Source organism: Kryptolebias marmoratus, linkage group LG8 (genome assembly GCF_001649575.2).
Source record: "Kryptolebias marmoratus isolate JLee-2015 linkage group LG8, ASM164957v2, whole genome shotgun sequence".
Taxonomy (NCBI): domain Eukaryota; kingdom Metazoa; phylum Chordata; class Actinopteri; order Cyprinodontiformes; family Rivulidae; genus Kryptolebias; species Kryptolebias marmoratus.
The window spans coordinates 16,313,614-16,326,765 of NC_051437.1; the positions used below are offsets into that span (position 1 = coordinate 16,313,614).

Sequence of the window (13,152 nt, forward strand, 5' to 3'; positions counted from 1 at the left end):
TATATATATATATATATGTGTATATAATAAACACTCCACTTGATAATCACTAGAATAAATAGTTTTCAATAATGGTGTGGAGAGGATGGCTGTAAGGGGAGAAGGGAGGCCAAAAAAAAAAAAAAAAAAAAAAAGAACAGCAGAAGTTCGTAACTGCTATTTTGCAAACCACAATAAATCAAAGTCTTGAATTCAATATTCAGATCTTAAAATATGGCCAGTTTTCTGTGCTCAGCGTCATCCTGTTGGTCAAACACAGTCGGACTGGGACTCGGAGTGAGCTGAGCGGTTAACCAGCCTTTTTTACCTTCATCATCATTAGCTCATGCCTCACAGGCTGCAGCTGCAAGAATTAGTAAAGAAAACAGCGGACTGTTCAAACACCAAAAGCAGACAGACGCGCGCACACACATTTGCAGCATTCAGGGGAAAAATAATCATGTGAAGACTGACATACACACATTCACACCCTCGGGGCAAATTTGCAGGCAGCTTTTATAAAACAGAGACTTAGCTAAATTCTGCTGAACGGTCAGATCAAATATTGGCAAAGTTACTGGGGAATGTCTTCAAAAGGTTTGCGAATTTATGTCTTTCATCAGCCCTGTGAGAATGAAATTACTTTTTTCTTTGTGAAGCACCAACCAAATAGTTTTTGTTCGGCACATAGCAAAGAAGTCAAGGAACAGTTCCTATTCTGTCCTTGATATGTCAAAATGAAAAACTTGTAACTAACTATATAAAAACAACTTATAAAGCTAACCAACTTGCCACATCTACATGTATTTGAGCATTTGGAAAACATCATCTTCTCATCTTGTTCCACCATAGTTGTCTTAGTAACTGTTTTAAATGAAGTTATTCTGGCAGTAGTTGTGTTAACATATTACTACTACTACTATAAAGTGGAACTTGCAGTTCAGTAAATAGCCATAGTAGAATGAGTTGCAGTAGCGTCAGTACTTCAAAGTGATGACTACATTGTATTTACAGACATTTTGCTAGCACTTCTGATATCAGTGGTTGCTCAATTGTGAGAGTAAAGTGGAGAATGTACTCAACTGTTGACGGTGTGAGCGAATTGTTACAAGAACATAGCAAAGCAGCTGCTTAAATCAGTGGTAGCATTTATATCAACAGTAGGCATCATCACTAAGAAAACAAAATTGCTACACAGCAGGAACTTAAGAAGAGGTCATACAAGAAGTACCTTTTTATACACAAACCTAACTCTAAAACTTATTTATTTATTAAACTTATCTGTTTTACTTTGAGGCATTCTAATTGTGTTATAATTCTCAAAAATATACCACTTTGAATTTTGCTCAGCTGCACAGATGGCTGTTGAAACTAATATGTGTGCAGACTCGTCCTCGCTGCTCTTCCTGCTTTATCATTTAAGACGGCATCAGACAAGTTACAGGAATCAAGATGTGCTCAAACAGCTGAAACAACTATTGTGGTGATGTTTTGCTCACAACGTTGATACCATTTTCTGTCTACACATCGGTGAAATGGAACTGTAGGCTGACTGAACTTTTAAAAGGACAACTACCTGTCTGCATGAGACCAAATTTGGACTCACAAAGAATGGATATTTTTTAGTGAGCATGTTTTTCGCTTCCTAGTGGATACTGTTTAGCTCTCGAATATCATTAGCCAAACACTATAGCTCCTCCATAATGTGCCTTGGCAAAGGCTTGCTTCTACGAGTGTGTTGCTCCTGCTGAGCTGTCCAGCTGAAGTCATGGGGGGAAGAAAGCAGCAACTTGGAAGCAGAGCACATGACCTACCCAGCAAATACTTGAAGGACCATATATTCACTCTCCAAGTGACTATTGGATTCCCTTTTGTTCCTCTTTTGTACAGCCATCCCGGGATCTACTAGCTTATTGCTGCAGGCAATAAGCTTGGTAGGGGAGATCAGAGGCAGGCCAGAACCATCAACCTCATCTCTGAGGTCTGTGTGTATCAGCAGTTCAGGAAATGGCTGTTTCTTGTCATGTGTAAATTGTGATAACGGGGGGTTCATAAACTGAGTGTGAGTTGAATGATTTTGTACTCACAGTTCTGATAACAGGTGCAGTCGGTGGAAGGCTCTGGGCTGGATCTCACTGATGTTGTTCATACTCAGGTCCCTGGAGAAACAAAATGGAAAGCATCAGTGCATACCTTATTGTTGTCTTTGAAAGTAGTCAGGATGTGAAATAACAAATGTTTATAATGTGTTTTTTCACTTGGCAATCAATCACCAAAAGCAGGGAGCAAAGGCGGAGGGAGTTTAGAGGGTTAGGTATCGAGGTGGGAGGACAAAGGGTGAACAGGGAGATGCAGAAGAGAATTTTCCCCAATGAATCATAGTTGGGCAGCTGTAATTTCCTCCTCATCCCATGGACTCTTTCTCTTTTCCAGATGTCTCACTCTACTTTCTTTCACATCTGACCCCTCGGGCTCCCCTCATATCTACCCGTCTCTTTCTCCTTCCCCCCCTCTCCGTTCTTTCTCTCCTTTTTAGTCCCTTGCTCAGGTTTCTCCGGAGTTCAGCACCTTCCCTCTTTGTTCAGCACTCGAACAGACACACTCCATTTCTATGCCTGCCTGACACGTACGCTGACGTGAGAGTGTGTGCTGCGTGATGAGTGTTGATGCAGCTGCGTTTCGGTGAAAGAGGAAGAGGTGAAGCATGCGCACGCACATCCTTGTGACACGTACACAAGATTTTAACACTTCAAGACTTATGAGTCAGTCTTTGGTAGAAAACATATATAACCTTGTGGCCCCAGTCATGTAAGGTCATCTCTTTGATAAACACAATGAAAGCAAGGAGGTGTTACGTCATCCTTTCTTTGCTTTCACAGTCCTTGGGGTCTTGCATGAGTCTTCAGCAGCGAGGCTCGTCAGTGCGTGTGTGCCTGCATGTGTATATGACAATAACCATTGCTCATAAAGCCAGACCACCGGGCTAGCAAGTGTAAACTGTGCTCTCAGAAGCCCTTCGCAGTTGGAAGTTTTGACACACTGGCTGTTTGTTTGTCCAGTCAGCCAGGCTGACAGGGGGGCTGAATGGATCTGTCCTCAGGCGTGATCTATATCCAGCTTCAAGAGAAGTCTGGAAAAAAACTGTATAACAACACTCGGCTTTAAACATTTGGATATTTTACTTGCCGATCATAATTAGTAGATGAGACAAGTTGGGTATACTAAGAGTTTGGGATCCTGTCAAAGATAACATTTAACATCAGACGATGGGATGTGGACTTCAGCAGCCACTTGGAGGGAGGAGATGTGATCTCACCAAATGATGAGCATGCAGTCTTGTTTCTTTCCACCATGAAATTTTGCAGGTCAGATAATTATGTATCATTTTCACAGCATCTGCTGGTATTTATTAATTTCCTTTGAAAACCTAATAATGGCATGTTAGTTTCCTTGGATGGGAATTTCCTGTTTTAAATGCCACGGGTTTTGGACCTGACTGCAGAGAGGGGGATGTTTTCATTCTTGTTGAAGAGAAAATAGTTGATACTTTAATTTGATTTAGGGAAAAAATATCTTTAAGTTTTATAATGTTTGTATGATATTATTATAACTCACTTAATCTTAGCAGTTACTTGTGTATCATTTCTGACATTCCTAAAGTGTCTCCCCAAATATTTTGCAAATACACCAAAAGAGGCTGCTTTATGCACATTTATTCTACAGAGCATGGTAATGTACATTGACAGCTAGTTGTAATATGCCGTTGAGCTGGACTGGCACAATAAAAAGAAGAGGAAATGATGGAGACAGCAAAGCACCGTAAATAATTCAGGTACAAAAACATTCAATAAAGATTCTGCAAATGTTTATGGAGAAACAGGATATTTATTTGACATGTTTGTGTAACCCAAACTGCATTTGCTTACAATGAAAACCAGGCATCTTGAAATACTGCCTCAATAGATGTCGTTTGAAAGTCTCTCATCTTTTCCAGTTTTCATTTTATACAAAATGTGATGCAGTTTATGAACAAAAATTCAAAGCGTTGAGTGGATGGAATAAATGCAAGTAAAAAACGCATTCTAGATTATGTAAATGAAAGTAATTTATTAAATGCTGGCTTCTAATATGCAAAAAATCATGATTTTTACTGATTGTAGCTTAATTTAAACTGCACCAATAAATCATAATTGTTTAAGTAACTTTGCTGCTATAATCCACAAAAATGGAATGATGATGCTAAGACAGTAATATAACATTTATCATTAACATTTATCCCCTGGAAAGTATTGACTTTGTTGGTATGTTTGAACTCCAAACAGTTGATCCTTTTTTAATCTCATGAGTCACCATCTTTAATCTTAGATTCAGAAGCTTCAGACAAGTACTAAATACCATAGAGACTATGTGAAGTAATAAATAAATATTAAATTTATCTGAACCTCTGACTTCTAGGGTCAAATATTCTCACTGCTAAACTCGGTGACATCAGTAATTCAAGATCTGAGGAGCGCTTTACGACTTTCAGAGATTATAGCATGCTAGCATGCTAAAATTTTAAAGGTTTTACATGATTTGTTAGCACTCAGTGTATGTGTTGGTGATGACTCTCAGCTACTGCCACACCAAATTTTAGCTCAACAGCTGTAAAACTGTATGCTTAGACTAATAGCTGTGGTGGCCATCTTGAGTGTGAGTGTTTCCAAAAGTCAATCACTTGTCGCTGTACATCCAATGATTACTTTTTGAGAGTTTCAATGAAATCCATCGGCTGGCTCATGAAATATTTTGCTGACAGACAGACAAGCGGTCACTTGCACACACACACACGGGCAGTTACATGATTGTCTGCCTTTCATGGCAGTGGGCAATGAAAAACATACATAGACCTGTATAGACAAAATTGTAGCGACCATCACTTGTCCCCTAAAGTATTCAGTTGTATGGTCTGATTTGCTTCAGCTGGGTGTATATTCAGCGAGTTCTCAAATATCATGTAACTATTTATTTTTGCAAGGAAGGCCTGTTCAAAAAAAGACCACAGTGATGTTTGAGACTGGTGAGCAAACGCAGGTAGAACATTTATTACTACAATGTGGGCAACACAAACCTCTGATGCCAAGAATATAATATCTATTGATATTTTGTTCAATAAATGAATTTTATTTATTTTTTTTATTTGTGGTATTGTTCCTCAACAATAAGTTCTACGGTGTATATTTGCAAAATTATCAAAAAAATTCAGCAATTTACATGTGATGTACTTGTTGTTTTTATCACTATATGTTCTATTTATTCTGTTTCTGAGGCAGTCTGCCTGTTTTTTTGAGTGCAATACAGCAAGTGTAACATATTAGGCCTGAGATGAATAGAAGTGACAGTAAAGTTGCCATGGAGATTACACAGCAAGGAGTAATACCACACCAGATGACATAATTAGGACTGTGTGACATCATGTACAACACCAAAAAGGTGTGTGGCCTCATGAACAATACACATACACACCTTAATCCTATTCATCGTCTGTGCAGCAATTATCCGTCGAGGAGAGTATTTATTGGAACATTCTGGGGGGATCATTAAAGCCGAGCAGCACACGGGCACACTCATGGAGACACATGTACGCAGTCAGCTTCTGGGGATGCGCCCACAGATGGAGACAACTCTCCATTATCTGGTCCTGATTAAAGAAGCCATAAACAAACGTTGTGTGAAGTCCATAACAGCGGCCTCTCTCAGGCAGAATAAACACACGGCAATGGGGAGAGAGAAAATGTTTAAAAATAAAGACGCTCGCCGGTGAGTCATGGGAAAAGGTTGAACGCAGCTCAGCTCGGCTGTGGACTCCAACAAGCTCATTGGGAAGCTAGAGAGAGACATTTCTGCTGTGCAGGCCAAGGCCTCCGCTGACAACTTGACGTATCGTTGGAAGGCACTGTGCTATGGCTTGTTTTTAAAATCAAATAACAGCTGTAGCTTTTTTAAACCATGATAATTATGATTGATGACTACCACATGTGAATTGTGTCGGCTGGCGCTGTGACGTGCAGATATTTTCAGCGCAAACAAACGGCCGCAAAACAAAATGAGAAAAAGGGTGAGCTGTGTGTTGGAGTTTCACAACTAGGACCGAGGTTTCTGGATTCCCATTTTATGGTGTGTGTGTGTGTGTTTGTGTGAGACAGTGAACAAGAGGGAGACTGAGTGCAAAGATGTGTGTCAGTATCTGTACTGTATGTGCCATGCAATATTTTTTTCCATTTATAGGTGGCTGTGGTGTGTGTGGTAAGATGTCTGTCGCTCATTTTCACACCCCTATTGTTTCCCAGTGAGCCTGCAGACATGGTGGGTACAGTCACCGTCGCGCTTTCACCACATCATACATGGGCAGCGCTGCTGGGGCATAGAAATAGATTACTCTGTGTGTGCGCGTGCGTGTGTGTGTGTGAGAGAGAGAGACAAAATAGAAGCATATGTGGTTGCTTTTCTTTATTTTTTGTACAAGTCTTCAGTAGGCAACTGTTCGGCCCTTTCTTGGCTATCAGAGTGTCAAGAAAGCTGTCTGGTGTTGCTTGTGGGACAACACATCTGTCAGCTGACGGAGGCTCATGAGACATCGCCTTCACTTAGATTTCCTTTTTTTGGCGAATGACGAACTCAAGCCTCCTCGGCTGTGTTTAAAACGGGGCAAGCAGACTGATGCTCATCAACAAACACACTCCGACATGTGCCTCTGGACTGGTCCTTTTATCTCTCGTGTTCTGCAGTCATTCTGCAGAATGACTGACAAAGTCTGAGTGATGTTTTTTTTTTTTCTTTCCCTTGAGAGGAATTATATTTTATTTGTGAATGCTTTTAGTTTTTTCTTTTTTTTTTTCTTTTCTTGTGTGTGTTTTAGCACAGTAGCATGTGAGAAATTGAGGCCAGCATTGCAGCATTTTCAGGAGAAGATAAAATATTTTGTCATATTTCCACTTCCATTCGGCCAAAATTTCATGATTTTGCACTTACACAATGTCCTTTGATAGATTGGTTAGTCTGTCTTCTCCAAAGCATGCATGTGTACACTTGTGTGCATAAGAATGTAAGAAAGGAAGGTTTGGCCTGGGAAGAAAGGTAAAACAGTGGATATTTGACTGCTTTATGCTGTGATTGATAGAGTATCCATGGCAAGGAGCTGCTCTTAAGGGAGGAACAAGTATGAAAAAGCTGAGGAACATTTCCATTCATCAGCCTTGGCCCTTTCAGTTGCTCTTTCTACCACTCAATCTCAAACAGTCATTCTTTCCCCTCGACATCTCTGTTTTAAATTTCAGTTGGAGCATGGGGTTACACAGTCCTGTAGTTACAATGCTGCGATTTATCAAATTTCCTTTTTGGCGTCAACAGAACTACTGAAGTATGTTATCACCTCTGTGATCAAAGGCAGTGTGTGTGTGTGGGTGTGAATGTGCCCCTAGCTCTATTGTTGCGAGTTTCAAACTGGAAGTCTTTCTGACAAGAACTGGTGATTTAGCGCAGCAAAACAACTCGCCACATCATATGAGAAACGCCCGTTCACGTCGGGAGATACGCGCACGCACACAGACACGCAGTCGCGCTACATCCAAAGGCAGCCATACACACTCCAGGCTCTGGTTGTATTTTGTGGGTTCGACAACGGACCACCCTGGTGACTGAATACACCCTTAGACTGGGACAGATACCATCAGGAGACAGGTGTTTGTTATTCTGGCATTAGTGATGAAATGCGTCAGTCAGACAAAGCTGAGCGGAAGATAATTTCACTTTGGCAAAATACATTTTCCCCAAATAAAAATGCGAGCACGTAAATAGTGTGGAGAAGCTTTATTTGATGTTCAGTTTTTTGTTTTTTTTTTCATTTCTGAACAGTTCGTGAGCTTCCCTGCTGTCAAATCTCAACACGTATCCTTTGCTTGTTGAGTGTAATTTTTCATTGTGCAGGGAAATCCAGAGGGCTCGAATTTAACGTCAGATGAATACCGTCGACAAATCTTCTAAACTGGCTGTTTTAGTCATGGAATGTATCATTGCAGTAATCCAGAAAATTGAGAGGGTTTTCTGCAGGTGGGGTGAGGGTCGACGACTGTGTCTGATGATTATCATTGCCAAAGTTATACTTATATTACACATCCAGCAAAATCTACAGTGTCAAAATAACACTAAAGAGTGTCTATATGTGGCTACTCTTTTGAGTGTTAACATTGGCAAAGTGACAGTTTTTAACACTTTACACTTGATGTGTTAGTTTTGATAGAATAAGTGTTGGTATAACTTTAACTTTTGCTGATTTGTTCTCACACTGGTACAGTCACTCAGGCAAATGTCTTGGGCCGCTTCACAAATTTGCCAGACTTTTTTGTTACAAAAATAACACTGTGGACTTATATGCACACTATCTAGTGTTACTTTAACCCTGGCAGGTGTGCTGTGTGGCCAAACAACTACACTTTATGAATAAATCCCATTTTCTACAGTTACCCCTGCTCCCCAGTGCTGCTCGCACACCTGGATAATGTCTTCTATTCTTCTGCAGTAGATCAGCACCTTCTGAATTAGGTACTCCACACATTCAGGCTGTGAATCAAATACACAAAGCTGCAGCTGCAGTGACAGAGCAGACATCCATACTGGGTGTAACTCAGACCTACAAGACCCTAACGTATTTGTGGAAGCAAGGAGTAAAACATATGATTATCCCAAGCCGTTATGTTTTCCAACATCTAACCAAACAGGAACAATAAAACAAGCTGTAAAAAATCAAGTAATCCAAGTAATCTGGAAGACTGAAAGAAACACTTGCATAGTTGTAAGTTTGGGGTTTTATTCCCTCATCGCTCTTTGAATTTTCAAATACCGCTATTGTAGGTTTATAAAAGTCCTCACTCAACAAGTGGATGATGTGAGAATATGCTAAAAAAAAAAATTGCCCTGAAGGGGTCGATATGTGAGAGGCTGTCAGTGAGATACTGCTTGGCTTGTTGCTCAAGCATAAACCTGCAAACAGCAAATAAATAAAATGCTTGTAAACCCTTTTCCATGGCCCACAGGGGCGTGTTTTTCATGACACTCAACCAATTTCAAAGAAGCACAACCAAAGGTCTTTCCTCTCACTTGTGTCTCTCTCTTTCTTCTTGCCTCCTTTTAAATCCCATTCTCCATTCCTCAGGTGGAGACATTTACCAGACAAACAGGTAATAATGGCAGTAAGCTCCTTGGCTGTCTTTCACTGTAATTATGACAATAATGTCTTCAGTTGGATTCAGTCTGATCCTCTCCGCTTAGCTCTTTGAAACAGTTAAGGCACAATGAAAGAGAATCAATTATTCCACACAATGCAACTGGTAGTCACTGCTTGGGTGCTGCCTTTAAGAGGGTCTAAATGGTTGTGTGCATATTACGTGCATGTGTGTGCGTGTGCATGTGTAAAAGAGAGCAATGTGTGTTTGTGTGTGTGTGAGCATTGTGTGCAAGGGTGAGGTCTAAGTGCGTTTGCTTTTTCCTATTTGAATAGAGTGACTGCTCTGGCATTCAGCTTCTCTCCTGGTCACACATGAGCTTGCACACACACACAAACAGACACACACATACACACACATATGCACGGTCACAAAAAGTCAGGAAGGAGGGCACAATGCTGTCCTCCCTCCTCCTTTCTCTGAAGATGTGTGTTTTTTTTCTGCCTCTCTCCCAGACTTCCTGGGAGGGGTACACTGGCCTTTGTGTCCAAATGCACTCTCTCTTTATCTTTCCCTCTCTTGTTCTCTTTTTCTCTCATTCATGGCACACAAAGAGCAAGGGAGAGGGCGAGGAGAAGTCTTTCACCTGGACAAGAAGAGATGTGGGGAGGACTCGGCTACAAAACGTGCAGAGGAACGGAGAGGGAGTGGAGGGGAGGGGAGGGGGAGGGGGGGGGCAGAAAATGGAGATGCCTCCTTGTTTTGTGCTCTTCTCTGCTTGCTGCGGTTTAGGGGAGAATGGCAGGCGGATGTCTGGGTGGAGAGAGCGGCTGTTTAGTCTGAGGCCATGTCATGGGAAACATACTCATGCCCTCTGGGACTTATTCATACCCTGGTATACTGCACACACACACATGCGCACGTGCACGTCCACACTCCATGTCCGCTCTGTGTCCTCCCACACACACCCTGTCATGAGACAGAGGGGAGGGGGGTGAAAGGTCAAGCACTTCAGTAATGGAACAGGAAGTGTCGGAACAGTCGGCGCTACACAACATACAACTGCCTCCAACATGTGGACAGGACTGACAGGCAGCTGTTGTGAGCGGGCCTTAGCCCTGAAAGGCAGGAAGGCATGTGTAGCCCTGCCCACTAATCTGTTGTTCTGGCACGTATAGTTCGTCTGGTTCTAATATGTCTGTGACATAACATTTTTTCCTAAATTAAAGCTAAGATTAAATCATATTAAGAACAGAGCACACGTCAATGAAATCTGTTCAAATAACACTAAAGATGTGTGGAAACAATTACAAATTTCACCACTTTTCCACAAATCTTGAAAGGGTATCTCTGTCAGAGGACGGATTTTTTTCTCCTTTGTGCTGATTCAAGGCAGATTCTTAGCTGTGAATACAACAGTAAAGGAAACCTGATGAGTATTAGTGTCAGGCTCTATTATGACTTCATTTGGTTGAATGGCAGAAACAGGAGGACACTGCATCTAGTTAGAAAATCGCTCAAATCCCATTGCTGGCTCCCTCTTCATTTGCTCTCACATTCTCTATATATTTTACCATTACCAATGGATAACCTCTAGAACTGAACTTTGATCGGCACTTGACAAAATCTAACCCCCTTCCAGTGAAGCCATGCGGCTGCTGTTGGTTTAAAGAGATTTAGTTTGGCCTCCTGCCATGCATGTAAAAAGTCCAGATTTCCTCTTTTATTCCTTCGCAGACGTGTAATAGAGACGTGAGTTAGGTTTGGCTGCAGTTGCAGGGGCCCTGCAGTGGCAAAAGTTCCTCTTTTTACCATTTTAAACAGATGAAGAATTCACCTGTGAAGTTTCTGAAAAAAAAAAAGCTCTCAGCAACAAATATAGAAAGATTTACTGAAATGTTTTATAAAAAAAAAAAAGATTTCAGACAGTCTTTGTAATTAAATGTACATGTAATCATGTAAGGTTTTAAAGGATTGATAATTGGCATAAATAGTTAGTTAATAAATTGTGACTAGATTAACTCGATAGAAAGCCTGGCTACAGCTTTTAAAGTTTTCCTAATGGTGCTGCATTTATGTCATGAATACTTGTGTGTATTTTTGTGTTATGGGTACCTTTAACTAACTTTTATCCTAGGAGTTTATGCAGCTGAACTGTTCCTCATCACTGATCTGCGGGAGGCGTTGATGCATCTTAAAGTGTCTGTTTGCTTGGTTATGTGCGATCATGAGGCACGCATTCAGGCTTGTGCAACATTTTTATCTATGTGAAATGTGCGCCATAGGGTCCTGTGGGTGCATGCATGTGCATGTGTGTGTGAACATTGTTGCAAAGGGCATTAAGTATCATTAGCTCTTATCAGTCATCACCTGCAGACTGCCAGTCCCACATGAGCCACTTTACCTTGGCCTGACCAACAATTTCACAGAGACAGACAGAGACAGACAAATCTGAAGTACAGGGGGAACTCAGGAACCTACTGCATGTCTTACACACACTGCTGTCAACACTCATGTAAGCATTCTCCTTTATGCGTCAAGACAATTTCCAAATAATTGCTCTAATGCATTTTCTACTTTGACAAAGCTGATGTGCATATACTGACAGTAATAACAATCTGCAAAGCCACTAATTATGGATGAACATATATCATTAAAGGAGATGTTTGCACATGTGTCAGGGCAGTTAGGGACATTTGCTGTAGCTTGTCCCTGGATAGGACAATGCCTTCTCTGTAGTGAAAAAAAGGGAGCGCTTTTCCATTTGCACATGTACACACACACATACATGCACGCACGCACACAAACATTCCCATGAATTCTCAGGATTGGAAAGGGCCCGAATAGGAATCTGGGCCATGCAGGCAATCAGAATCCTCTCTGTCACAAAGAGCACATTCCTACTCCCCTGTTTCACATTTGCGTCATACTACCGTCACTTAAAACATACAAATTCAGTCAGCAGGGACCGGTCTTGACACCAGACTTTGTTGTTCTTCGTACACACATGTGCAGATAAACTCCAAACACATTCTCCAGTGATCTCTACCCCCTCCACCCTGGTCCCCTTCAAGATCTTGTGTCATGGTTGCTTTCTGCTTCTTTCTAAAGGACAGGATATGGACCAGTAGAGCACACTATAGCCACAGTGTCTTCTCCGGCTGCTGCTCCTAAGGGAAATGTCATTGTTCCCATTGTTGTCCTGTACCTGCCTACCTGCCGTCTGTCCCCGAGCGCCATTTAAAAGCCTCCCAGGCAGCTCTCAGGAAACCACAAACCAGTGCACTATCCTGCACTAACTGCCTTTGCCCTCTCTCCAACACCCCTCTCTGTTGTAAATATATCTTTTGTGGCAAGCGGAAGTTTTCCTGCTAGTGTTCATCGCTGGGCCTCCAGGGACTCTAGGAGAAAGCTGAGAAATTGAGACTTTGGAGTAAACACTTTAAGTTTGTGTGAAGGAGGGAAAGAACAAAGGAGGGAATGAAAGGCTGGAAGGCATAAAGGAAAGACTGGAGAAATAGCGTGTGCTTCCTCCTGCAACTTTTTCAGCTGAACAGATTAACCGTAATGGTGGATGCCACTGATATGGGCCTCAGAAGTGCCTGGCAGTTTCTTGGCCCAAAGCCAAAGCAGCTCCTCCCCCCCCAACTGACATGAAAACATTTGCAACATTTGACTTCAGCGCGCACCCTTTACTCTTCTTATTCCGCTTCCTTGAAGCCGCGTGCGTTCAGTTGGATTTTCAGTAATCACACATGCACGCTCTCTCCATCACGGCCAGCATCAACACCTGCTCTGGAGGCACACACACACACACATTCACACAGGAGCCATATGGATTCCTCTTCAATCTGAAGGAGACTGGATGAAACAGGTGAGGAAAGGAGAATAGGTATGGGTGGGGAGTGGGGGTGTAAACAGAGAGAGCAAGGGAGGGCAGTGTAGTTAAAGGGAGGGGGGGGGGGGGGGGGGG

At 41.8% G+C, this 13,152-nt stretch overlaps 1 protein-coding gene across 4 annotated transcripts in view; it reads right to left on the bottom strand.

The window, feature by feature from the left end:
- The window catches only part of LOC108235293 (leucine-rich repeat-containing G-protein coupled receptor 6), a 74,850-nt gene that overhangs the window by 21,920 nt on the left and 39,778 nt on the right, over positions 1–13,152 (bottom strand). For all 4 annotated transcript variants that reach the window (XM_037977158.1, XM_037977157.1, XM_037977156.1 and 1 more), the window contains one exon: positions 2,067–2,138. In XM_037977158.1, the coding sequence (XP_037833086.1) occupies positions 2,067–2,128 (62 nt within the window). In that variant the 5' untranslated portion in view covers positions 2,129–2,138. The remainder of the gene's footprint in view (positions 1–2,066; positions 2,139–13,152) is intronic.